Below are 24,378 nucleotides of genomic sequence, written 5' to 3'. Positions count from 1 at the left end.
CAGGCCCCAGGGCCAGCCTACCTCGGCTGGCAGGAGGAGCTGACTTGCTGGGAAGATTCAGTTACACTGGACTCGACGGACATAAAGCCATGTCTGGACCCTGACACCCCACCCTTCAGGATAGTGGGAGCATGAGGGACACAGCCTGAGTCTCAGGAGGGGCACACACCTGCTCACCACACACAGCCCTTCCCCATCGCCGCTCTTTTCCCTGGGAACTACCAAGGCGCCTCATATTCTCAATCTGTGCGTGGCTAAATGTTGTGCCCAGAACCCTGACCTGCCACCAGGCAGTCCCCCAATTCTGGCAACATCCAGGTTCCACTCAGGGAAACGCTGGAGGCTGTTGCCTCCTTGGTGGTTTATAAAGCAGCTAGCAGAGTAAAGCCCCTGAGAAGTCCTATGATAAAGAAACCCATTTAACTTCTTTGCTGTGGTAATTTGCAAACCTTGAAAAAAAAAAAAAGGTTCTGGGAGAGCTGAAGGTTCTGGGGATTGAGTGTTGGCTTCTTTCTGGATTCCCTCGGTAATCACCACTGGGCTCTGCGCCCCGCATTTGCAGCTGTCCCCGCTCAGGGGCTCCCACCGGGCAGAGGCAGAGGCGTCGGTGCTCAGCTCTAAGCCCTGGGCACTTGGTTGGCCAGGATCAGAAGCGCCAGAAATGTTAAGATAAAAAGGAAGAGGGGATCCCTGGGTGGCGCAGTGGTTTGGCGCCTGCCTTTGGCCCAGGGCGCGATCCTGGAGACCCGGGATCGAATCCCACATCGGGCTCCCAGTGCATGGAGCCTGCTTCTCCCTCTGCCTGTGTCTCTGCCTCTCTCTCTCCGTGACTATCATAAAAATAAATAAATAAATAAATAAATAAATAAATAAATAAATAAGAGAAAAAGTTCCTCTCGCTTGCCCTGTCACCCAGTATCTGTAATTGAAAGTAAAAAAGCAGCAGCAGAGATTGAAGACACCGGCCCTCAGAGGGGACGGCACAGGAGAGGGACCCAGACTGCTAGAGCAGCCAACGGAACCCTAATGGGGACAACACACCACTGGTGTAACATCCACCCGGGGAGGAAGGCACATTCACCAGCGTGTGCCCAGCGTAGCTCCGGGCAGCTTGCAGGACCTCTTGAGCTTCAAGGCTCCAGCCCCAGCATGGCCACCTGGTCACAGTCAAGACTCCTCACCTGTGGCTGGCAACAATACCTCACGGGGGACCGCAGGCTTTGTGGGGTGACACACCAGGGCAGTCCACAGCACAGGGTGAGATGTAGGAGCTCCTGGGAGAATACACGGGGGGTGGGGGGGAGCAGGGGGACAGCAAGAGCGCAGGTGCTAAGTACTATCATCTAGCCCCAAGGTGAGAACGTGCCAGGCCTGTTCACACTCCTGGAGACCAGTGATGTTCACTTGGGGGCTATTTTTTTGGAATAAAATGTAAACAATGTGAATTCCTAAAAATGGGACGTACAGTCACTTCATCTCTATTAAACACATCCAGGCCCTTACCGAGGTTTCTGGAAAAAGAGTCAACAATTAGAAATGATGACCTTGACCACAAGAAATGCCATTTGGTCCCTTTGGCATTGAAAGCACTGGTCCAGGCGGAGACAGGTGCAGGTGGGGCTGGCGGTCTGGATTTCAATCGAAAGCAACTGGTCTAAATTCTTCCCTGAGGGGCCTAGTAAGGCAGAGAGTGAACACTCACCTTTAACTGCCTGGCCTGAACCCAGAGGAGGCAGGCACAAACCTGTGTTTTAGCTACGGAGACTACATAAAGGTGGCGTCCCACTCCCGCGTGCTTTAGTAACTACAACAGCCAATTCTCCTGCAGCTCTGGGAAGAAGCTGGTCTCCAGGCCCCTGGTCCCTGCAGCTGTCTGCAGCTGCACAAGCTTCTTCTTCCACACCAGGCCTGCAGCCCGGGAGTGCATAAGGCATAACGTAAGCAGCGGAGCCGCACGCCCAGCCTCAGCACACCCACCCCGGATAGGCACCCAGGGAAAAAGAAAGCTTACGTCCACCAAGATGTGAGAACGTCCACCAAGATGTGAGAACGTTCACAGCACTCCACTCATAACCACCCCAAACAGCAACACTGAGGGACTGATACACAGTGGCGATTCCCGCTGCAATGGAACAAATACCACAGGGACAGGAGAACCACCCTGCCACACAAAGCACACGAACCTCAAGACGCTACACTGAGCAAAAGCAGCCAGATGTCAGCGCGCACACCCAGGCGCCCATCCCTGGGAGGTTCAGAAACAAGCGCAACTAATCTGAACCAGCAGAGGTCAGAAGAGTGGCCGCCTCTGGGAAGCAGAGGCGTTAACCAGAAAAGGCCAGAATGTTCTGGATCTCGATCTGGATGACGATCTGGATGACATGCAGATGTGTGCTTCTAAGAAGTCTAGCAAGTTGTGGACTTGCGGTCTGTACACCTGACCTCAAGTGTGCGCTGCAGCTCCCTGACGGGTGGGAAGAACAGGGACAGATGCTTGCTGAAGGCCCACCAACCGCTAGGCCCACCCGCGTCAGGCCCTGTTCCAAGATGATGCCTCCTGATCCTCCGTCTCATCTCCTGGCTTACAGGGCTCACACGGGTCCCAAGGTGAGATGTCCACTTCCAACACCAGGTCAGCCCCTGCACACTGCCGGGGTCTGGGAGCCCCATGGTGGCCTTGCTCACATGCCCGTCAGCCAGGAAGGGCTGGCGGCTGGGCCACCTATTCTCCTCTCCGTGGCATCCCCGTGTGTTCTGCAAGGGCCAGCCCCACCACGCGGACCCCCAGCCCCTGCTTGCAGCGTACCTATCCAGGTCTCCAAACTCCCGTGGCCCGGGCCGGCGTCTGTGTGGGAGGCAGCATGAGGACACAGGCAGCAGAGGCAGGACTCACGGGGGGTCCCAAACCACTCGCCCCCTTTCTGAGCTTGGGTCATGTGGTCTGCTGCTCACAGCACCCCTGCTTGGCCTTACAGTCCCCGCACACTTAGCAAGGCCTAAAGTGAGCTCTCCGTCTTCACGCAGAGCCTGCTCTTCCTTCCGTGTCTCCCAGCGGATCTCCAGTATGATCGAGTCCAAATTCCACCCCAGGCCCTGCTGACCTTGCCCAGCATCACCGAGTCCCCACTTCCACCACCAGGAACCACGGGGACTCTCCTGGACCCAACAGGCAGATGAACGCCTTCACCTGGGCCACCGCCTCGGTCAGGATGCCAGGCTGCTCAGTCTGGTGCCGTCCTCCCTGCCCACTCACCACCACCAACTGCAGGGAGCCGTCAGGGCCCCGGCAAGGAGCCGGACCAGGCCCTGCTCCCCCACCACCGGTCCCACAGCTCCCCAGGCCCCTGGTTTCCTAATAGGGAGAAAGGGCTCCTACGGTGAAGCCATCCATTCGACCCGCAGACACTCCCTGAGAATCTGTTCTGCGTCAGGCTCGGACTTAAAAGCATAAATAGGCCCCCAAACTCCCAGCCCCTGTGGAGCTTATTCTGGTGGAGGGGACAGTGAGCAAAACACAGACACAAAGGATAAAATACGGGACGGGATGGTAGATGCTGCAGAGAAAAATGTGTAAAAGAGAAGTGCTGGGAGCGGAGGGGCCGATTTCAAGTGGGGACCAGGGGAAGGGTCACTGACAGGAGTCGAGACCCGGATGAAGTGAGGGAGTGACCTGTGCGGACACTGGAGGGGAGGAACATTCCAGGCAAGGCCACGTATAGGTCCTGAAACAGAAGGCCACGCACCAGCTGAAGGAATGGCAAGCAGGCCAGTGTGGAGCCGGACGCCTGGGCACCGGGCCACCAAGTGGGCCCTGACCTGCACCCAGAGCAACGTGCAGCTGGAAGGGGCGCGATCTGGCCGGCGTGGGCACCAGCGGAGCAGCCGAGGCACAGTGCGCAGGTCTCAGGGGACGCAGGGAGAACACCCAGGAGTCCACGTGAGCGATGATCCAGGCCTGAAGCGATGCTGACCCGGACCATGGAGACTGCAGGACACATGGTCAGATGAGGGAGTATTTTGAAGACAGAAGCCGCAGGATTGGGAAGATGGACACAGGGTGTGAAAGGAAGTCAGAAGTCAAGGATGATTCTTGACTTTCGCCCGAGTGACACAGACAGGCTTGGCTGCCACGACCTCACATGGAGGAGCTATGGAGGATGTGAGGGGAAACCTCTAGCTTGGTTTAGACACGCCGAGTTCACAGCCTCCACCAGAGGCTCACGGGGAAAGGTGCAGGGGGTGCCAGTGGAGGGCGAGTCTGGGGAGGGGCCACATCTGGCCTGGGGTCACCAGGAAGGGGCGAGGATGGGACAAGAGCCATGGCCTGAGGGCTGGGCTGCGACCATGGAGCACCCACGAGACAGCAGCCGGGGACGCAGGACCGTGTGGTGTCCCGAGTGCAGGGGGAGGCCAGGTGGGATGACGTGAACACTGCCCGCCAGACTGAGCAACATGGAGTGGCCCTGGAGCTGCACCTTAGGGGGGATGGGGCAAAACCGGCCAGAGTAGGCTCAGGAGGGGACAACTCCGCGGGGACTGACAGCAAAGTGGAGCAGAGGTCCCAGAGACGGAAGGCACACGGGGAAGGCTTGTCTTTTGTCTGTCGTAAAAAAGGGGAAACCTGACAATGTCCCTCCAGAGATGCTCCAGCCCCAGCAGAGAGGGTAAAAGGCTCCTAGAACTAAGTGAACCAACACATGCACAAAGAACTTCAGACAGGACTCAGCACACAGTACCTATGGCCCTCAAAAGTGCTAAGGGCAGTGACGCCGTGGCGTGTAGCCTGTGTGGCCGGTGGGCCCCTTCACATGGTGAGGTCTCCAGGGCTCAAGCAAGGTCCTGCCTTCAACTGCTCCAACAGCACGGCCGAGCCTGGAACGTTCAGGCGGCAGCCACCTCATGCCATTCCCTCCCCCAAGCCCCACACCACGCACTGACGAACATGCCCCGTGTGAACAGCCTGATGCTGCTGCTGTAAGGCCAACAGGCCGAGAAGAGAAAATCGGAACCTGCCACCTCAGCCCTTAGCCTTGGCGCCTGGAGCAGGGTCCCTCCTGGGCCAGCACAGCCCAAAGGCCACAGCACCAGCCCGGGAGTACTGTGGGCACACCTGGAACTTCAGACTCCTTTCTCTGGAAGCCGGAGGATCTGGGAGAGGCTGTGCCGTGCAGGCTCCTGCATTGGAGCTCAGGGCCGGGGCGCTGGCCTGCACCCCTGCCCCGTGAAGCACTCACCCGGTGCATGTCTTCATACTTGAGGAAAAGCACGTTCGAGTCCATGCGGTGCTCCCAGAACTCCTGCACGTGCTCAAACCAGGAGCCGTAGCCTACTGTGGAGACAAGGGGACAGGTGAGTCACAGCCTGGGGGGAATAAACATGCATAAAGTGGGGTGGCCTGGCCCCTGCCTTCTAGAAGGCTCCCCTCTTACGGCCCAGGAGCTGTGGTTCAGGAAGAGAGAAACAAGCTCTCGGCTCCAGGGGCATCCCACAGAGGAGCCCCTCCTCAAGTCCCACGTCCCTTAGGCTTCATGTGCAAGTCTCTCCTGCCACGAGTTCCCAGGTTCCCTCCCACCCCCACCTCCTGGACGCCTTGAAGACCTGGCCACTGGGCAAAGGCCTCTGCTCACATGGGGGATGGATGCTACCGGCACCCAAGAGTTTCTGTTCGATATGTGGTCACTGGGAAGAGCTTGATGCCCAGTGGAACTGAGACATAGGGCCTGTTGCTGCTGCCGGCAGAGGTGTGGGAGGTGCTGAGACCAGAGCATGAGGCCCTGCCAGGCAAGAGGCCTCAACGCTGAGTAGAAGAGATGAAGACAGGCAGCAGGCTCTGTCCTGATGCATGAGGCTCACACCCCTCACCACAGCTCCTGCACTCCCTACACTCCTCAGGGCTTTGGTTTGGGGTGAGGGTCACAGGGGCAGGTGGGGGATGTGCCAATCCACATAGCCAGGCCGCTTCAAAACGTTCTTTATAAGAACTAAAGATTCTCACCCAGCTACTCACGCAGAGATGAGACTTCCAAGGCGGCTTCTGCATTAAACAGAGGAAGGCCTCTGCCAGAGAATGTCTGGCCCCACCGGCCACCAGCAAGCAGCCCAGCTGCATACCAGGTGCCAGCCAGGAGTGGTGGCCCTGCTGCCCTCACCCTTGCTCACCTGGGTGCCTGTCCACCTCACAAACATTGGGCCCATGGATCCCCCTTCACGAGAAGTTCCCGGCCCAGGGGGAATCTCCAAGGACACAGGTGGTGAGGATATGGAGTGACCACTGCTGGGAGGGGGGCACAGAGGGCCCACCCCACGTGAAGACAAACCCTGAAGGGTGCACAATTGCAGATGGGCTTGATGGTGGAAGGAACACGGGGCCATCAGGTGGCTGGGAGCACAGTGCCCAGGTCAGACGGACAGAGGGAGCACAGCAGAACAGCAAAGGACACAGCCTCTGCGTCCTGCACTGGCCGTGTGACCTGGACAGGCCGCTTCAGGTTCTGGAGCCTCGTCCTCCTCAAGGGGAGTGACACAGAACCTGCCTCTTGGAGTGGCCGGGCGCAGCAAGAGCGCATGGGCCTGCGGAGGGAAGAGCGAGCTCCGTCCCCTCTGGCAGGACTCTGGGCCCCCTCTGGGTCCCGAGGGGTGGGGTGGCAGGGGACTGCTGCTGCCGCTGCCAGGGCCACACCTCAAGCAGAAAACGCAGCCTCCAAGAAGCTTGTAGACTTAAACACCTGACGAGGCTGGGAAAACCCAAAACCACCACAAGCCGCCTGCCATCTCGCCAGCAGGTGGCAGCACTGCGGCAGCCTGGCCCCACAGCCCAAGGGAGGCACCGAGGCTGCCCTAAGGGCGGGATCTCAGTAGAAAGGGCCCTGCAGCCCAACCAGACCCCACCCCGCATTTTACCAGGAAGGAAGCAGGGGCTCTGGCACGGTCGGGGGACAGAGGCAGAAACGACAGAAGGGACAGGGATTCAGCCAAAAGGGTGGTTTGGGACCCACCAAGGGGTAAATCCTGGCCTGCAAGGGCCTCGGTCTCCTCACTGAAGAGGTCTAGCTGCTGGGCCTGGGGTCCCCCTCACTCCAAACACCCTGGGGGGGCCCTCCTTCCCACTGGAGGGAAGACAAGGCAGAGGCCAGAGAAGGCGATGAGGACCCACTCACCGACAGGCTAACGGTCACGGGGGCCCTGAGAAGAGAACCGGCCTCCCGAGATGGGGCCCAAGCTGGCACGCAGTCCAGGTGACCTGAGCCCTGGGACAGAGCAGGAGTCCAACAGCCATGAACACACAGGCTAAGAAAACCCCATCGTTCCAAGGGGCTGCGTGAGAAAATTTGCAGAACAGGCAAGCAGAGCCCACAGGGGACACCATGGGGGCTGAGCAGGAGGGGTGACTTGGGACAGTGAGGGCTGAGGAGAGTGGTCGCTGCACACGAGAACACAGGTGGTGGAGACAGGGAGGCATGGGGACAGTGGTCACTCACACGGGGTCGGTGATCACAAGGACAGCACGTGCCTGCATCTCTCCAAGCTCTGGTTAGCAGGTGCAGAGAGGGGTACAGACCTTGCTGGCAGGGACACCGCCTTTCCCACTCAGGATGTGTCACCCTGGGAAGGCACCCCCTGCCGCCGCCCACCTGGGTCCCTCTGCTCCTGGAGCCCAGTGTGCTTACCCCAGCAGATGATCTGAGGGACCAGCGGCCCACCCTGCCTACAGGGCGAGTCTTCCATGCTCCTGGCCCCTGGGCATGCAGCCCCAGGCACCCCCCACGCCAGTGCACAGGTCACAACACCCCAACCATCAGCGGGTCCTCCAAGCTCACTCTATGAGTAAGGATGGCCGTGCCACTGTTCCTACACCTCATTCTTCAAATTCTTCAGAACCACAGGAGAGAATGCGAGCCTCCAGGGCCCAAGCTGCAGTACACTGGCAGCCAACACTGGGAGACCCGAGCGGACGTGGGGGAGCTAAGTGTGCGTGTCAAGAGGCTTTCGTGGGATCATGGCAAGTGTGTGTGGCCTTGGACTTCAGTGTTGGGCTGGGACCTTTAAAACGTGGAGAGGCCTGAGGATGACTTGTAACCACTCTGGCCTGAGCAGGAGGTAATCTAAGACCCACACTGGGAGGCAGTCTGAACTTGGTGGCCACCTGGTCTTCCTGGGGCGCCGTCCCCGTGCCACTCACTGCTTCTCTAGAGGCAGGAGAACATGCTGAGACTTAAGAACATGGTTGTGGAAGCCGCAGTGACGGCTTCCTCCGAATACCGGGCAGACCATGAAGGGCCTGAGCCAGACGGTAGAGAGGCCGGGCGAAGGGCAGGCTGGGCAGAAGGCCTTCCAGCTCGGGGGCGGTGGGGCAGGTGCTGTGGCCTCCTCCCCTTGGGCCCTCCCCCAGCACCGCTGAAGCAGATTCGGGGTGGCTCTGGCACTGAGGGCCCCGGGAGCCCCAGTGCACCCGTGAGGGTCGGGCCTTCCATCCCGCTCGGCCACCTGGAGCTCATCTGGGGCACTATATTCCAGGCTTCACCCCCCTGCACCTCACCCCAGGCTGGCCACACAATCAATGCAGAACCTCCAACTGGGACACAACCTGGACAGCGGGGCTGAACACTAAGACTTGAGTTACAAAATAAAACAGAAAGTGTATTTTCAGACATGGGTATGGAATCGTCTCAGTCCAGATTTAATCAAAGTGCTGATGTGGCCCATCTCGGGCCTTCCGGGTGCAAGCCCTCACTGAACTCCCACTTGTGGGTCCTGGAAGGGTGCCTGGAGAAGCCACGGATGGCAGCAGGGGAGCCACCTCGGGCAGGGGCTGCTGACCCCACCACCAAGGCCGCTGTGCAGTGGGTGTGACCCGGTCTCTTCCTGCCCCGAGGAGGGGAGATGCAGAAGGGCCCTGGCAAGCTGCCTCCCCTCCCCGCACCTGCTGCAGATCACTGCCTGGCCCCTCACCCAAAGCACACCTCACCCATCATTCAGCCCGGGGCTAGGGGCCATGTCTCCGGGCCTCTGTCACCAAGAACAGAGTTATTCAGGCCTCTGCTTTTACTGTCCGAAATCCAGGCAGGAAGAGGAATGCTTCTAACTGGGGAACGTTTCAGGACCCCAATGATGCAGATGAGAGAGAAGGGCTTCCGACTTGGATGCCCGCTCTGCTGCACCCTGGCCACGACCCTTGACGAGCTTCCAGTCACCCCGCAGCCCTGCTCCTCTACCCAACAGCGGGAAAACAGGCCCAACCTGCGTGGTCATCACAGGACTTGTGGGGAATGTGGGCAAAGTGCAAGGACACACAGGGGTTCAGTGAACGAGCCATCCGCGCAGCCTGAGACACTTACACTTGTCATTCATAAATCGCCGGCAGAACTCCTGGAAGGTGCCTCGGTAGCTCATGGTCCGCAGGGAGCGGTGGAACTGGTAGTAGGACACCACCAGGTCCTTGGGGTTCCGAGCCATGTATATGACCTGTGGCGGGACGGAGGGACGGCTCAGGGGCTGCTCCTCCGACCCACTCTGAACGGACGACCCACCTCCAGCCCTGAGGTCAACCCCGAGGTCAGCCCCCAGGTCAGCCCCAGATGTGCACGGCTTCGGCTCCAGCAGAGGCTCACCCTCCTCCGTGCAACAGCATCTGGTGGAACCATCTGGTGCCTGAGTGTGTTACTACATTTCTGTCCTACACCACGACTTTACAATGAGTGGGACACAGAGACAGGCCGGTCCTGACATCGGTGATGAGAATTAGAGGCCTCATTATGCTGAGAAAATGAGAAGAACCAGAGACCATGAAAGCAGCGCTGGGTCCTCAGGCTAACACAGGAGCAGACGTTGGACTAAGGCTAGTCAAGCCCAAGTTCGACTGTAAGGAAAAACCCAAATTAGAAACATGGACAAGGGACGCCCAGGTGGCTCAGGGGTTGAGCGTCTGCCTTTGGCTCAGGGCGTGGCCCCAGGTCCCGGGATTGTGTCCCACATCAGGCTCCCTGCGTGGAGCCTGCTTCTCCCTCTGCCTGTGTCTCTGCCTCGCTCTCAAATAAATAGGTAGGTAGGTAGGTAGGTAGATAAATAAATAAATAAATATTTTTTTTAAAAAAGGAAACATGGACAAAAGGCCAGACAAGCTCAGGGACGGCCTCTGCTGGGTCTCCGCACACCTGTGCCTCAAGGAGCTCAGGACAATTGTCCAGAGCACCGCCGGGCTGGCTCTGCCTGTCAAGAGCTCTGCCAAAGGGGGGCGGGGAGTGGGGTTACCTTAGAATCGCCGTTGTGGAGATCAGAGGGCAGGAAGCGGTAGGGAAGGTGGCTTTTGATGAGGCGGGGAGACGTCAGCTCCTGCAAAGGGTCAGAGGGAGAGGCATTCAGAGGACATGCAGCTGCTCACTTATCTCAGGGCCTTTCTAAGGGTCAAGACCCGCACTCCACCTGAGAAACTTCTCACCCAAGATCTGGCCGCCCTCCAGACTGAACAGGACATAGTCCGTCCTTGGGCACACGGAGCATGAGCCAATCAGTCACGGTCATGGGGGTCTGCTCAGGGGGTCTTCCCAGACCGTGAAGGGCAGCAAAGGAGGCCGAGGTGCACAGCAGCACCGCTAATAACTCAGTCACATCAGCGTCGGGTCTTCCTGCTGCTCCTAGAACATGCCAGGCCCACGCGCACTGCTGCCCCTGCCCCAGCTTGCCCGCCTGGCCTTTGAGGACTGTACTCAGCTGGCCCCCAGGGAGGCCTGCCGTCCTGTGTCCTGTCCCACGTTGGTCCCCACACGGCGCTGACCACCATGTAACCACGGCTTCTTGCTCTTCCTCCCCTGCTGGTCTCCCTCCCCAGAACGCAAGCTCTCTGAGGGTCACGACACTACATTGTCAGTTTTGTCCTCGGCTGCATCCCAGTGCCAAGGGCAGCGCCCTGCTGGGTGCCCAGCAAGGATCTACCGAAGGGCTCCACAGATGCATCAGCACGGGTTGGAGGTACACACTGGGGTGCAAACACCCAGATGCAGCTGGACTAACACTAGAGGCTGGGGTGCAGGCAGAGACGTGTAGACAGCCTCTGGACTGGATATTGAGAGCAGTGAAACGGGGGGCAGGGGTGCTCTCAGAGCTCTACATCAGAATGCTCACCTAGTGAGGGAATGGACAGGCGGTCCACGTGGGAAATGAAGCCTGAGCTTCGAGGTGACAAGGACAGGAAGGGGGGGACAATCCCAGCTGCATCTGAGCACTAGGATGGACAGCCCTTCGGGATAATGTTTATTCCATTCCTGATACCAAATGCTGGATGCAAACGCACCCTCCTCAGCTCCCACAACAGATGGGGTGAGCCACAGTGGGGAGCCTCCTTTGTACCGTCAAGTCACCCACATCACCCACTGTTCCAATCTCAGGGTCACTGCCTAGGGCTCAGGCCTATAGGTCTCTCACCTGGCTGTCTAGGGGGACCGGGAGCTCTCTGCCCTCCCTCCACCCGTGGGCCCCTGTGCAGGAGCAATCGTCACTCAGGGTCCCCAGGGGATCCCCAGGGCTGGGTGCCGCTGGCCCAGAGAGGTACCTTGATGATGTCCAGGCCCGGCTGCGGGTACTCCAAGACCGGGAGCTGCTCATCAATGTTCATCAAGCCGATTTCATCAGGGTCGGCCCCCTGGCTCACCAAGTAGACCACCTCCTGCAGCAAGCTTGTGCCTGGAGGGAGAGAAGCCCCAGGGAGCGGTGCTCAGAGGAAGCCCAACAGCCAGCCCCACTCTTTAGGCAGCACCTGCTGCCCCAGAATAGGGCCTGAAGACGCGTAGGTTGATCACACACCTGGCCAGCCACCAAGTGCCACCAGAGCCCTGCTGAGTAGGACAGCCCAGGGACAGGTGGGAGACACCCCACCAAGAGTGTCACCCCTGGGAGGAAGGTGGCTCCTGGTACCTCTGCTGGCCCCCGTGTGCAGATCCCACTCTGCCCAGGCTTTCAGCTCCAGGTCACCAGTGAGCCCAGGGCTATCCCATCAGCACCCCACCTGACCTCTGGGAGAAACAGCTACGGCAGGCTAGTGCCTCTTCCTCAAGACTTTGGTCCTTTTACTCCAAGGATACTGGTCTGTCCGTAGTTCCTCATCTCCCCACCCTGAAACACCGACTGACTGCCCCAAACACTGCCTCAGACCCCTGCTCTCCTGGCTGCTTGCACTCCCCAGAGGGCCTCATACTGCGTCCCCCGGAAAGCCAGCTCCACCCTCCACCCAGCTGTCCGCCCAGGAGCACCCGCCACCCTTTGCCCCACCGGGACAGGCCTGCCCTTGCAACAAACAGCCAGCCTACGCGTGCCCTGATTGGGTCTACACCTCAGCAACCTCTGGATCTGCCGTCAAGGTGAGTGCAGAGCTGGCCCTTCCATCCCAGACCGCGCAGTGAGAGCCTCCCATAGTTCTCTGCTTCGGCCCAGCTCCCCCGACCCGTCAGTCTGGTTTCAACAAAGCAGATCCATCATTCCAACATGGGCGTCAGACGGCATCAGCTGGCATCCCTCGTCCACGACGACCATCCGCAGCGGCCTCACGTCTCCTCAGAGTAAGGTCTTCCCCACGGCCTGCAGGCCCTTCCTCCCTCCCACGGCCCTTCAGGTGAGGACTCCCCGCCCCCCCACACCATGCCAACTGGCCAGGAACAGCTGCACATTCCTTTACAGGCTCCCACTCTCCTACCGTAAAGCCTGGTTCTTTGTTGTACCAGGAGAGCCAGCACGTGGCTGTGCTCAGTTCCTGTTTTCTGAAGCAAACCTTGGGTGCTGAGTAATCAGAAGAAGATAACTTGATCCAGGAAGACTTCCTGGAGGAAGCAGCTTTGGAGCAAAGGCACTAAAGAAAATAGTGTGATGGTTTTTAAAATTCAAACAGAAATAACTTTACCTGTTACCCACAGGATCCTCCCACCAGCCTGAAAGGTGGAGACTATGATCACCCCCATTTACAGATGAGAAGCCCAAGGCCAAGCTGTGCCCCAGGTCACACGGCCAGTGTGTGGCTTCCACCCTATTCCTCCTGGGGAGGTCCATTCACCCAACAGCCCAGGGCACCTGCACTGGGGAGCCCATGCCCCCCGAAATCAGTGTGTGGGCAGAGTCCCTGGCCTGTCTGGTGACATCCTCAGGACCTATTTCTAGTGCTCCCTGCCCCCACAGGCAATGCCCCAGACAGACGCCCTGCACATTAACATCATTTCACATCGACGTATCAATTCCACAAGCCCCATCCTCATCTCCATCCTCATCTCCTACGCCGGAAGACCAGCCTCGTTAGAGCCCAAGGAAGCTCTCCCCTGGCCCCCCCACTGGCCTGTCCCCACCGGCCCTGTCCAGCACGTCCACTTCCTGCTCAAGCAACTCGGCCTGGCCTTCCCCAGCCTTCAGCATAAGCTACTGGAGGGCCTGCTGCATGCCTCTGGCCCCCGGGCAGCCAACAGGGCACACAGGACGAGTGCGGCAAGCAGCCCCTGGCCTCTCCAGGGCGGAAGCCAGCTGGCAAGATGTGACGACATGTTCACAGGAAAAAACCAGCCAGAGATGATGATGACAATGACACTGGTGGGTCACCATAACCAAAGACCAAACACAGGCTGCGCCGTCCACGGGGTCTGCACCAGGTGCCAGCTGCACCCATGCCTCTCCCCGCGGGCCACTCCTCTCCACGTCCACTGCCACCACCCTGGCGGTGCCCCAGACAACAGCATGAGCCCAGCTGGCCCCTCTCCCGGTGTCCTTGGCTGCGGCGACCCCTCCACCTGCTGTGTCCCGGAGGCTCTCGGCCCCCTCCTCTCTCTCCACCCCTCTGGCACTCTGGGCTATGGCCGGGTTTCCCATCTCCCCCAGAACTCAGCACCCCATGACCCAAGCCTTCAACAGGCCGCCCTCCTGCCTCCAACCTGGATGTGATCTTGGAGCCGCAGCTCCCAGAAGCCTTCCCAGGTACCCCGTCTCATCTGTGCCCCCCCAACCACACCCCCTGCCTCTTGTCCTACTGCATTTGATACACTGGGCATGAGCTTGTGAGGACAGAGAAGGCATCTTGGTGCTTATGGCTGCTGTGGCTTCTAACAACAACTACCACCCCACAGCTCTGGAGGCCAGAGGCCAACACAGGCCACGCGGGGCTCAAATCAGGGTGTGGGCACCACTGCTCCCCTCCAGAGGCTGCAGGGGCAATTCCTTGTCTTGCCTGCAGCTGTAGCCACACTGATCGCCCTGCCACCTTCCTCCTCTGGCAGGAACCCCCGTGAGCACACCCAGGATAACCTCCCATCTGAACGCTGCCTCCAGCCTCCTCAGCACAAAAGTTGAAATACTCACAGGTTGGAGCATTAGGACGTGGACATGTCTGGAGGCCATTACTCTACTGACCATACTCACGTCACAATCCTAACGTGGTAGGTGCTCGGAAACCCATGGGCCTGACGACTGAATGAAGACTCTAGAGTCTCCCCCACCCCACCTGGGAAACAGGACTGGTCGTGCGTGCTTGTATCTGTGACCTCCTGCAACTTCCACACATCCTCGGCACCCAGTCAGCCTTCCCCTGTCTGAGCCCTTCCCACCCTGGGCACCCCAGCTCCCTGCCCAGCTGTTGGGACACCCCCACTCAGTGGAGCCATGTGTCTCCTACATAGCAATTAGGTCAAAGTCCTCACTTAGGATCTGGTGGCCATTCAAGGGGTAACCCCCACCCTCCCCTTTATTCATTTAACAAGCCTGCACCAAGGGCTGGCCCTGGGGGTCCCTGCTCCCCCACCAGAACATGTGGCAATGCTCCCCCCTTCTTCACAGGCTGTTGAGCACAGGGCCACGAAGTGACCTGCTCCCAGCCAAAGAGGCTCAATACAAATGAGAATCTCTCCGAGCTCCTAATGCCGTGACAGGCTCCACTTACCAGAACCACCCACACTCGAGGACACAGCACAGCCTCCTGCCAACCCAGCCCACCCTCATCCCAACAAGGGACACAAGCCGTCAGGCCCTTCCTGTCAAAGCCACATCCTGAGCAACACGTGACATGGGGGGCGGCTCCTGCACAAGTCAGGAGGAGGGTTTAGGAGCACCCCTTACACCAATAAGGCCACAGAATCTCAGAGTTTAGGTTACTAGCCTGAAGTCACTGAGCCGGGAAGGGGAGTGCTCCTCTGGAGTGGGGGACCCAAGTGTGGAAGTCCCCACCTGCCCCCCCACCCCCGGGGGCCTCTGAGCATGCCCAGTGGACATAAGGGCAGAGAAGCCAGCCCCGTGTGAACCCACCACGTAGCCTGCAGGGAAATGGGGGTGAGGAGGTACTGCAGGGGCTGCATCCAGGCCAGAAGGCCCTCCACTCCTGCAGCCACTGAGCCAAGCAGGTGGGGGTGAGGTGGGACCCAGCACCCCCAACTGTTCCACGGCAGCAGGAGGCCAGTGGGGGAGGCGGGCGCAGGAGGAACCCAGCAGCAGGAGCCAGCCTGACTGCTGGCAAACCCAAAGTGAGGCAGAGGAGAGCCAGGCTTTCAAACCTGGGCCCGGGAGGGCGGCAGGGCAGCGCTGCCTTCCTGGGGAATAACGCCTCGCGCTTTCCAAATCCACTGGACATGATCCTTTCCGGAAGCGCTTCTGCTGACTCCAGCCAGATCCCTGCTCCCACGGGCAGGGGCAGTGCGTTCTGACCCTGGGATGCTGGGTCCAGACCCCTCGGAAGCCAATGGCATTCTGGGTGGAACTCCCCAAAAATCAGTCCTGCCTCACCACAAGGGGGGAGAGCCCATCAAAATTCCCACCAGAACACTGGGGACAGAAGGAACCACTTACTCCTCCAGGGCCAGGATAAATCAGAACTGGGCCCCAAACCACCAGGATCCTGGGGCTGAAACCCTGTGGCATTCTTTTATTTTCACTGTTATCGTTTACTAAAGAAAGTCACACACATACCTTGTTTAAAAACTCACAGAGCACTAGCGGGCGAGGAACGGAAAACCGGTTCTCCTCCCCACCCCCAATCTCGCGCAGAGCAAACCGCTGGTTGATTCTTCTCTTACCCTCAATTTTCTGATGTGCTTAGATCTTTCACAATCTTTTTTTTTAAAGATTTCATTTATTTATTTATTCATTCATTCATTCATTCATTCAGACACAGAGAGACACAAAGAGAGAGGGAGAGAAAGAGGCAGAGACAGGCCGAGGGAGAAGCAGGCTCCACGCAGGGAGCCTGACATGGGACTCGATCCGGGGACCCCGGGATCACGTCCTGGGCTGAACGTGGCGCTAAACCGCTGAGCCACCCGGGCTGCATTCTTTCACAATTTACACGGTTTCCACGGGCTACTGATTTTCAACAGAGGAAGACAAGGACTTGGCCAGGTTCACTCACACCAGCTTCCCTCCTCCCGGCGGGGGCCCAGCAGGAGCGTGCTCTTACCTGGGCGTTTACCGCATGTTCTGCTCCACGGTAGTCCCGCAGCGATGGCACTTACCTTCTCGGCCAAGACTTCATTCTCCTGGAGTAAATCACTGCTCGTCTGCTTGCTTCGTTTGCCTTGTGGCCACTCGCAATCCTGTCCCCGGCTGCAGCAAGGCCTCTGGATGCTCTCAGTCCCGCGGGTGACCCGGGGTCTCCTCGAGCTGGATGCGGCCACTCCCCGGGCCCCCCGCTGGGGTCTCCCACGCGCTGCGGAGCCCACCCTCTCGCTGTGTCCCAAGCACGGGCCTGACCAGGACGAGCATCGGCGTCTGCCTGGCTGTGCCCGGCTGTTCGGCTGTGCAGAGAATTCAGGGCTGGAGAGGCTGGGCCCCAGAACCGCATCCTGACTCCCGCTGCCAGTGCTGAGAACTCTGGGCGCCCGCTCCCCGGTCCTCGACGGCGGCCTGGCCTCTGGAGCCCAGAGGCTTCCCGGGAGCAAGCTCCATGCTCCTCCTCCCGTCTGTCCGTCTGTCTGTCATGCCAGGCACTGAGGGAGGGGGGGCTCCCTAGCTCCTGCCCTCGGGTTCTGGACACCCGGGGTTCCTAAACGTTCTCTCCTCCTACTCTGTTCTCTTCCCGGAACCCCGAGATCTTCCGATTTTCTTGTCTCTGCCCTGTCTGCCCTCATTCCATAAAGACTTTTCTTTTACTTCGGGAGATATCTCCCCGCCTGCCCATCCAAACCTCAGCACAGGGTTGTCAGACCTTCCACGCCCGAACTCTCAATCTGGGTTCTGTCAAGATGTGCCCTGGCTCCCGTCTGTCCTCGGGGAGGCACGTCTGTCTTCACTCTCCGAGGCGGCTCCAGAGACGCAGGAGTACAGGGGGGCAGGGGGACTGCCCTCCTAGGTTTTCCTCCGTTTGTATGTCGCCCTGGATTCCTCCGAGCTCCCTTTCCACCTTTTGAGTTTGCAGGTCTCTGTCCCTCTCCAAGTTTTGGAGACTTGAAGACCCAGTGCCTTGAGTCCGTCTGCAGGTAGGATGAGCCCCCGGACGCAGCCATCTGGGGGGCCTCCCGTGTCCATGGCAGCACACTCCCAGGGGCACGGCACTGCTACAGCCGTCCGCGGGGCCAGTCTCTCCAGAGATGCCTCGGCTCGCCGGCCTGGGGGAGCATCTGCCTCCCGGGAGCCAAGCAGCACTTCTCTCACAAGGATGCAGCTTGCCCCTGACCCCTACTTCCAATATGGCACTGCATCCCAGCCTACAGCTGTCTGTGCTTGACATCCCCGAATCCACATCCCAGTGCTGTGTCCCCCCCTCAGCTGCCACCCCTCAGCTGTCCGGTGCCCCCCGCTGCTGGAGCCCCACAGCTGGAAAGAGTTCATGCACCCCTGCGGCCCTCCTGCCACCCGGATCTCGACCCTCTGCCTGCTAAGTCAGTGAATACTCGGCCACCGCATCCGATCGTGGGGTCCACGGGTATCCGTCACCCCAAGTCCCTGCCTCTTCTCCTCTGAGGGTTTCAGACCTTTCTCCTCCTTGATTATCACATAGTGAGGTCTTAAGAGGAAGCAGACATGAGCACACGTGTTCAATGGGCACCCCCCCCATCAATGTGCCACGGTCTGGAGTCACCAGACAGTGACGTGTTACAGCTGGGACCGTCCAGGAACACCGAGAGCCAAGCATCTGAAGCTGTACCCCAGAGTGGGCCCGGGCCACCCAAGACCAAGGTGCTCCCAGGCCTCGCCCCAGGCTGTCCTCACACAGGCTGAGACGGCCCCCAGGACGCTCCTGCCCAGAAGAGAGAGCACAGGGATGATTCACCACCAGGTAAGCTCCTGTCGCCCCTCCTGGGAGCCTTCACATGTGCCCTCTCAGCTCTCACGGGAACCTCCAGATACATGAGGGGACAGGGCGCCCCAGACAGATGCAGCCCAGTCCCTCGGCTGCAACGGGTGCAATGGGAGACCAGAAGCACTCCGTGGCTCACACAGGTGCCCGGTGTCACCTTAGCAACAGTGGGAACGGTGCTCAGCGTCCCAGGCACAGTCACAACAACTCAGCCATGTCCTCATTCGACTGTCATAAGCCCCTCGGTGACCACCACCGTCAGATTTCACATGCGAAGAACCAGCACAGAGGTGAACTGCCCCAGGTCGCAGACGCCAGCAGGCCAGGAACCCAGAACCCAGCCCCTCATCTTGGACCCCAGAACTGAGTGCTTCCTCACACACACCACACACACACACTCATACATGCCACCACATATACATATGGCACCCCGCACACCACACACATTCATACACACCACACATACACGATACACACCACACTCTATACACTGTCACTCATACACGCTGCACACATATACACATCACACACACACACCACGCAGAGCCATAAACACCATACACACACACACAAATGACATACATACCACATGCCACACACATTCATACACCACACACATACGTGACACACACACCAGACTTATACATACAATACATACACACCTTCATACACATCACACACTTACATGACACACACACCACATTCACACCACACATACCACAGTCATACACACCAACCACATGACACACACAACACATATACGCTATATACAACACACATACCACACACAAAGATAACACATATGTATACAAACACTGCATACGTACATGTTACAGATAGACACACATACACATACAATATACATACACTCCCCCAAAGCTTACAAAGCAAATAGGCAGCAAAACCAAGGCTCTGAGCCACATGTTCTCACTTCCAGGCCTCAGCTCTCACCCTGAAGCCCCCACAGCTGGGGATGGAATGAGGCTGAGGCAGAGGGAGGAAGTGGCTGGGACTGCCCCCCACCACTGAGGGAACTCAGCTTCTCGGCCCACAGAGCTCCCCATGCCAGCATCTGTGCCCCTGCTGGACACATCACACACACACACACACCTACTGAGATGACGAGGTGTCTGTAGCACACCTGACAGCCCTGGCTTCCCACAGTCCCTGTCTGATGAAGCCCCTAGGATCTGGGGCCCAGGCCTCCAGCCGAGCTCTTCCTTCAAGTCTGGCGGGCCTGACATGGCCACCACACCTCTGGCCCTCCAGCTCCAAGCAGGAAACTCTCCTGGGCTTTGAGTTCCTGGGATCACAGATGTTGACACACGTGCAGGCCCCTACACACAAACCCCTCCCAAGAGGGTGCGGGTCCACCAGGCAGATGCTGCGGCTCCACCCACGAGGGAGAGGCCCCACCTCCTATGAGGGCCCAGCAAAGTCAGGGGAGGCTCCTCTTAAAAAGTAGCCTCTGACAAAGGACCCTCAGGATGGGACAAGCCAGTGAATCATTGGGGACACTGTGGTGGACAGCAGTGGGAGCCCTCGGTCTCCACCATGCCCCACCCACACTCTGCCATGTGGCCTCACAGCTCCTCCTGAAGAAGGCAGCGCCTCTCTCTGATGCTGGGCACAATCAGTGGCTTGCTGTGGCCAAGCAAGAGGCAAAGCCACAGAACTCTGCATGCTTCTGCCGCCACCGAGAGGGGGACATTCCCTGGCTAGCCCACACGTCCCAGCACGAGGAGAGACACCTGGAGCAGAGCTGCCCTGCTCAGCCCAGCCAGGCCTGAAGCCTCCACTTGACCCGCAGGCGCGTGGGGGTTTGGCCAAGACCAGCGACAGCAGACACTAGGCTATAGTAACAGTCTTGTTTCAAGGCACTGAGTCCAAGAGGTCTTTCACGCAGCAACAAACCCAAGATGTTCCAGGTGGAGCTGACACGAAAGAGGGACAAAGAAAACAGGGCCTAACAAAGTACTAGGCCCAAGCAGGGCGCTACAGGCACATTACCACATTCAACCCTCCAACCGCTCTGCGAGACAGGGCACATCACCCCCACATCCAAGAGCAGGACGCAGAAAGGGTGACGGCCTCCCCCGAAACCAAGACTCAGGCCAGGTGGCTGTAAGCCGCCCTGCCTGCAACAGACCCTCTCAGTGCCCAGCCGCCCACCCCAGCCACCCTGGATGTCATCACCTGTAGCTCGAGCAGATGGGCCCCACACAAGAAGGCTCTCGCTTCCCACTCGGAGGGAAGTGCCAGGAGCCAAGGCCCCGAGCATCCTCACCCGCTGAGAGACAGGACTGGCCGGAGAGCACTGGCCTCCTCCCCTCAAGGGAGCCCCTGGGCCATATCCGCACCCTCTCTGGAGCCCCCCGCAGGCAGAGCCCCAGGACCCACGAGGGCACCACTCCTGAGACCACCTCCCACCTCACTTCTCCATTCCAACCCCTGCTTCAGGCTCTCCCAGACCGAGCACGCCCCCTCCCGGGAGAGGCAGACCAACCAAAGGCATGCCCCTGGGGCACCGGCTTATAGACGTTGTGTCTGAAATCCTGGCTGTGTCTGAAATCCTGGCTCGGCCACTCCCTAACACCCGGATGCTGAGCAAGGATGAGCCCTGAGCCCCTCTAGGCCTGTCTCCCCAGCAGCATGGTGAGGACCACCACGTGGATTGCATGTCGTGATGTCTGCTGCCGAAGGCATCAGTGGTGGTGACCGTGGGGCTGACCATGGAGGTGGAGTAGGTTTGTACCCAACACATGGCCCTGACATGGAGGTGGAGTAGGTTTGTACCCAACACATGGCCCTGGGGGCCAGCCCGCCCAGAGCCAGGGGCTCTACTGCCAGCACCTGGGCCGGCTTCTCCTTGGGCCTCACTTCCTCACCTGCAAGTGGGCCTCCTTCCCAGTGAAGCTATGGCACCCAGCACAGATACAGGAAATGCTCACACCTCCTGGTCCTGCTCTGAGGCTTGAGAAAGACAAACAGCCATGGACCAGTCCACTGCCCTGTCACCGGGGGGTGGGGAGTGCAGGCCCAGGATGCCCTGGCTCATTTCAGGCTGAGCCGGGCCTCCTGAGAGCTAGCTGTGCACCACAGAACACACACAAGCCCAACCTGGGGTCTCTGGCTTTCTACTCCTTCTGGAAATGACTTATTTGGCTCCCAGAAAACTCCGTAACTCTGCAAAGCATGCCCTGGGGAGGTTTCCACATCCCAACACCCCCTTTGCTAACCTTTATGCCCTCCATAAGCCTGTGCAGGGTCATCGCTCCCTACTAACAGCAGAGATCATGTGATACAGCACACCACCTGCTGTTCCAGAAGCTGCAGGCCTGCCTACTGCCTCATCTGACTGTCAAGACACAAGGAAGTGGTGCCGCTTCCCCCAGGGCGCAGGGAACTGGGAGAAGCATGGCTCTACACTAACAAGGAAAGACTAGATGGACAAGATCCTCCCCTGACTCCAAGTCCATCAGACAGCTAAAGCTGCAGGACCACCAAGAAGCAGAAAATCCTGAAAGACAGGCCCTCCAGACGGTCAGGCAGAGACGCAAGGCTCCATGCAAGTGGGAAAGAAGAATTCAGGTAAACTACTAACTGCAAAGACTAAACTGTGAGCTTGCAGAGCCAGACACAAGGAGAAGGCTGGCATCAAACACACTCAGGTCTGGTTCTCACAAGGACGAGGGCTGGCAGGCTGGAGACAGAGTGCCTCCGTGCTAGGGCTGCAGGAAAAGGGGAACCGTGCCAGGGTCCTTTCTCTCTCTCTGGGAAAAATGCTTTAAGACACTGGAGGAAGAGCCAATCCTATTGCCCCAAGAGCCCTGGTTGAAGAACCAATGTGGCTTTTGAATGGGTTAAAGAAAAATACCTCTGCCCTCAGTGGGGAGCAGAAACCATCCCCGGGGCTCTATCAGAGACCCCTAAATACTGCAAGAGAGAAGTAAAACTCTCCTGTGCAAGATCCACCATCAAGGCTGAGTTGGCTGCTGCCAGGGTGGTGGCATTTGCGGGATCTCTGAGAGAACTCCACCAAAACCCAGGAGCTCAGAGCCTGCCTAAGCCTGAAACTCTAAGGCTGCAGCTGGACCAGATGACAGAGCACATCCCTCTCGAAATCCTTCCTCTGTAAGCCAGCAAATCAGAGCAACAACTAACAATGGTTTACCCCTGGGGGAAGGACAAGGGTGTGGGGATCAGGAACAACAGGGAAAGAGCCTCCAGAAAAGCCCCATGCTAAGCACAAGGTGATGCTATAGGAATTAAGACAAGTAGGTCATTCAAGTGACCAGAGCAGCAGTAGAACCCAAGTACAGCCCAACTCATACCAGACTGACTCCCCTCCAATGCTAACGGTGTGGCAGAAAAAGGCAGGCCCATTTCCAAGCATAAATACAACTGACCTTTGTCTCCAGAGTCAGAACACTGTGTCCAGCATTCAATCAAAAAGTATACTCCTTTTAAAAAGACTGAAGAGGGGATCCCTGGGTGGCGCAGCGGTTTGGCGCCTGCCTTTGGCCCAGGGCGCGGTCCTGGAGACCCGGGATCGAGTCCCACATCAGGCTCCCGGTGCATGGAGCCTGCTTCTCCCTCCGCCTATGTCTCTGCCTCTCTCTCTCTCTCTGTGACTATCATAAATAAATAAAAAATTAAAAAAATAAAAAATAAAAAAATAAAAAGACTGAAGAAAAAGGAATTAATCTCATGTCAAGAGACAAATCAATCAAAAGAATCAGACTCTGAGAATTTAAAATAAGTCTGTTTAACATGTTAAAAGACTTCACAGAAAAGGTGGACACCATGCTTGAACAGATAAGATATTTTGGCAACGACTTGGAAACTAAAAGTGAGAAAGCCAGAGGAAAAATCAAAACACAGAAACAGAAACATAGAATGCTTCTGAATGGCTCACAGACTTGACTTCATAGATCTGACACGGTGGAGGAAAAAAATCAGCCAACCGAAAGAATGGTCAACAGAAATTTTCCCAAAGAGAAAGAACGAAAAAACATCCAAGAGCTATGGGACAATATCTATCTCACACATACGTAACTGGAATCTCAGAAGGAAAGAGAAAGAACAAGACAGAAAAAATATCTGAGGAGCTAATAGCTGAGAATTTTTCCAAAATAATGAAAGGCAACAAACTGCAGATCCACGAGGCTCAGAGAACCCCAAGCAGAAGTTATCAGCCCCCCAACCAAAAAATAGATATCTGGATGTTCAAAGTGCTGAAAATCAAAAGAGAAAATCTTGAAGGCACTCAGAAGAAAAGAGACCCACTCCACAAAGGAACAAGGAATTATAACCAAACTTTTCATCAGGAATGATGTAAGCCAGAAGACAACAGGGCGACTCCTCTAGAGTGCTGAATGACACCAGGAGGGAGACCCAGGAAGGAGGACGGCTGGTCCCACACTTAACAGATGAGTAGCACCATGAAGGTGAGAAGTCCTCATCAGGATCAGAGGGAAGGGGAAGGAGGAGAGGGACGGGGAGGGGAAGAGTACACCAGATGCAGGAGCAAAGGCAAGAAAAAAGAAAGAACTTGGCGCCTTCCGATGGTTCCACGGGCCTGGCAGGTGAGGAGTCCAGGTCCCAGGAGAACAGGATACGGAGCTTATCGTTGCCTGAAGCAAAGAAGAGTCAGCGAAGATGAGGGAGCGACCGGGGTCAGGTTTGTTTCTAAGAGGTCACTTCAGCTACAGAGTGAGAGGTAGACTGAGGGGGGAGGCCAGGCGATGTTCCAGGTGAGAGAGGGAGGATCCCAAGACGGGAGCAGGGGTGGAGGGGGGCAGGCACACCTGAGAGCCCACTAGGTGCAGTCCAACAGGACAGCCACGGGCTACATGCAGCGACAGGGCACCTGGGACACCGCAAGTGTTCCTGAGCAACTGAATTTCTACTTTTGCTTAATCTCGATTCATTGAATTTAAAAAGCCACATGTGGCTGGAGGCTACTGACGTGGGCGGTGCAGTCTAACCTGTCACCTGAGCTGAAACGTCAGAAACGCAGAAATACTCTCAATAGTGGAGCGCTGCAGGAAAAACCAGGATCTAATTACTGCTTTAACCAGCAGAAAGGCCCGGCCCTTTGAGCCCCAGCTCCCCATCAGTGGGGACAGGGA

At 57.9% G+C, this 24,378-nt stretch overlaps 1 protein-coding gene across 1 annotated transcript in view; it reads right to left on the bottom strand.

The window, feature by feature from the left end:
- SULT4A1 (sulfotransferase family 4A member 1) overlaps window positions 1-24,378 on the bottom strand; it is a 33,991-nt gene that overhangs the window by 4,760 nt on the left and 4,853 nt on the right. Inside the window, exons 2-5 of the mRNA XM_041754111.1 lie at window positions 11,546-11,676; window positions 10,249-10,329; window positions 9,336-9,462; window positions 5,235-5,329 (exon numbers count right to left, since the gene is read on the bottom strand). Of these exons, the coding sequence (XP_041610045.1) occupies window positions 5,235-5,329; window positions 9,336-9,462; window positions 10,249-10,329; window positions 11,546-11,676 (434 nt within the window). The remainder of the gene's footprint in view (window positions 1-5,234; window positions 5,330-9,335; window positions 9,463-10,248; window positions 10,330-11,545; window positions 11,677-24,378) is intronic.

The sequence above is a fragment of the Vulpes lagopus genome, chromosome 5, assembly GCF_018345385.1.
Source record: "Vulpes lagopus strain Blue_001 chromosome 5, ASM1834538v1, whole genome shotgun sequence".
NCBI lineage: Eukaryota > Metazoa > Chordata > Mammalia > Carnivora > Canidae > Vulpes > Vulpes lagopus.
Note: the sequence above shows the minus strand (reverse complement) of the source record. Positions and strands in the feature narration are given on the sequence as shown.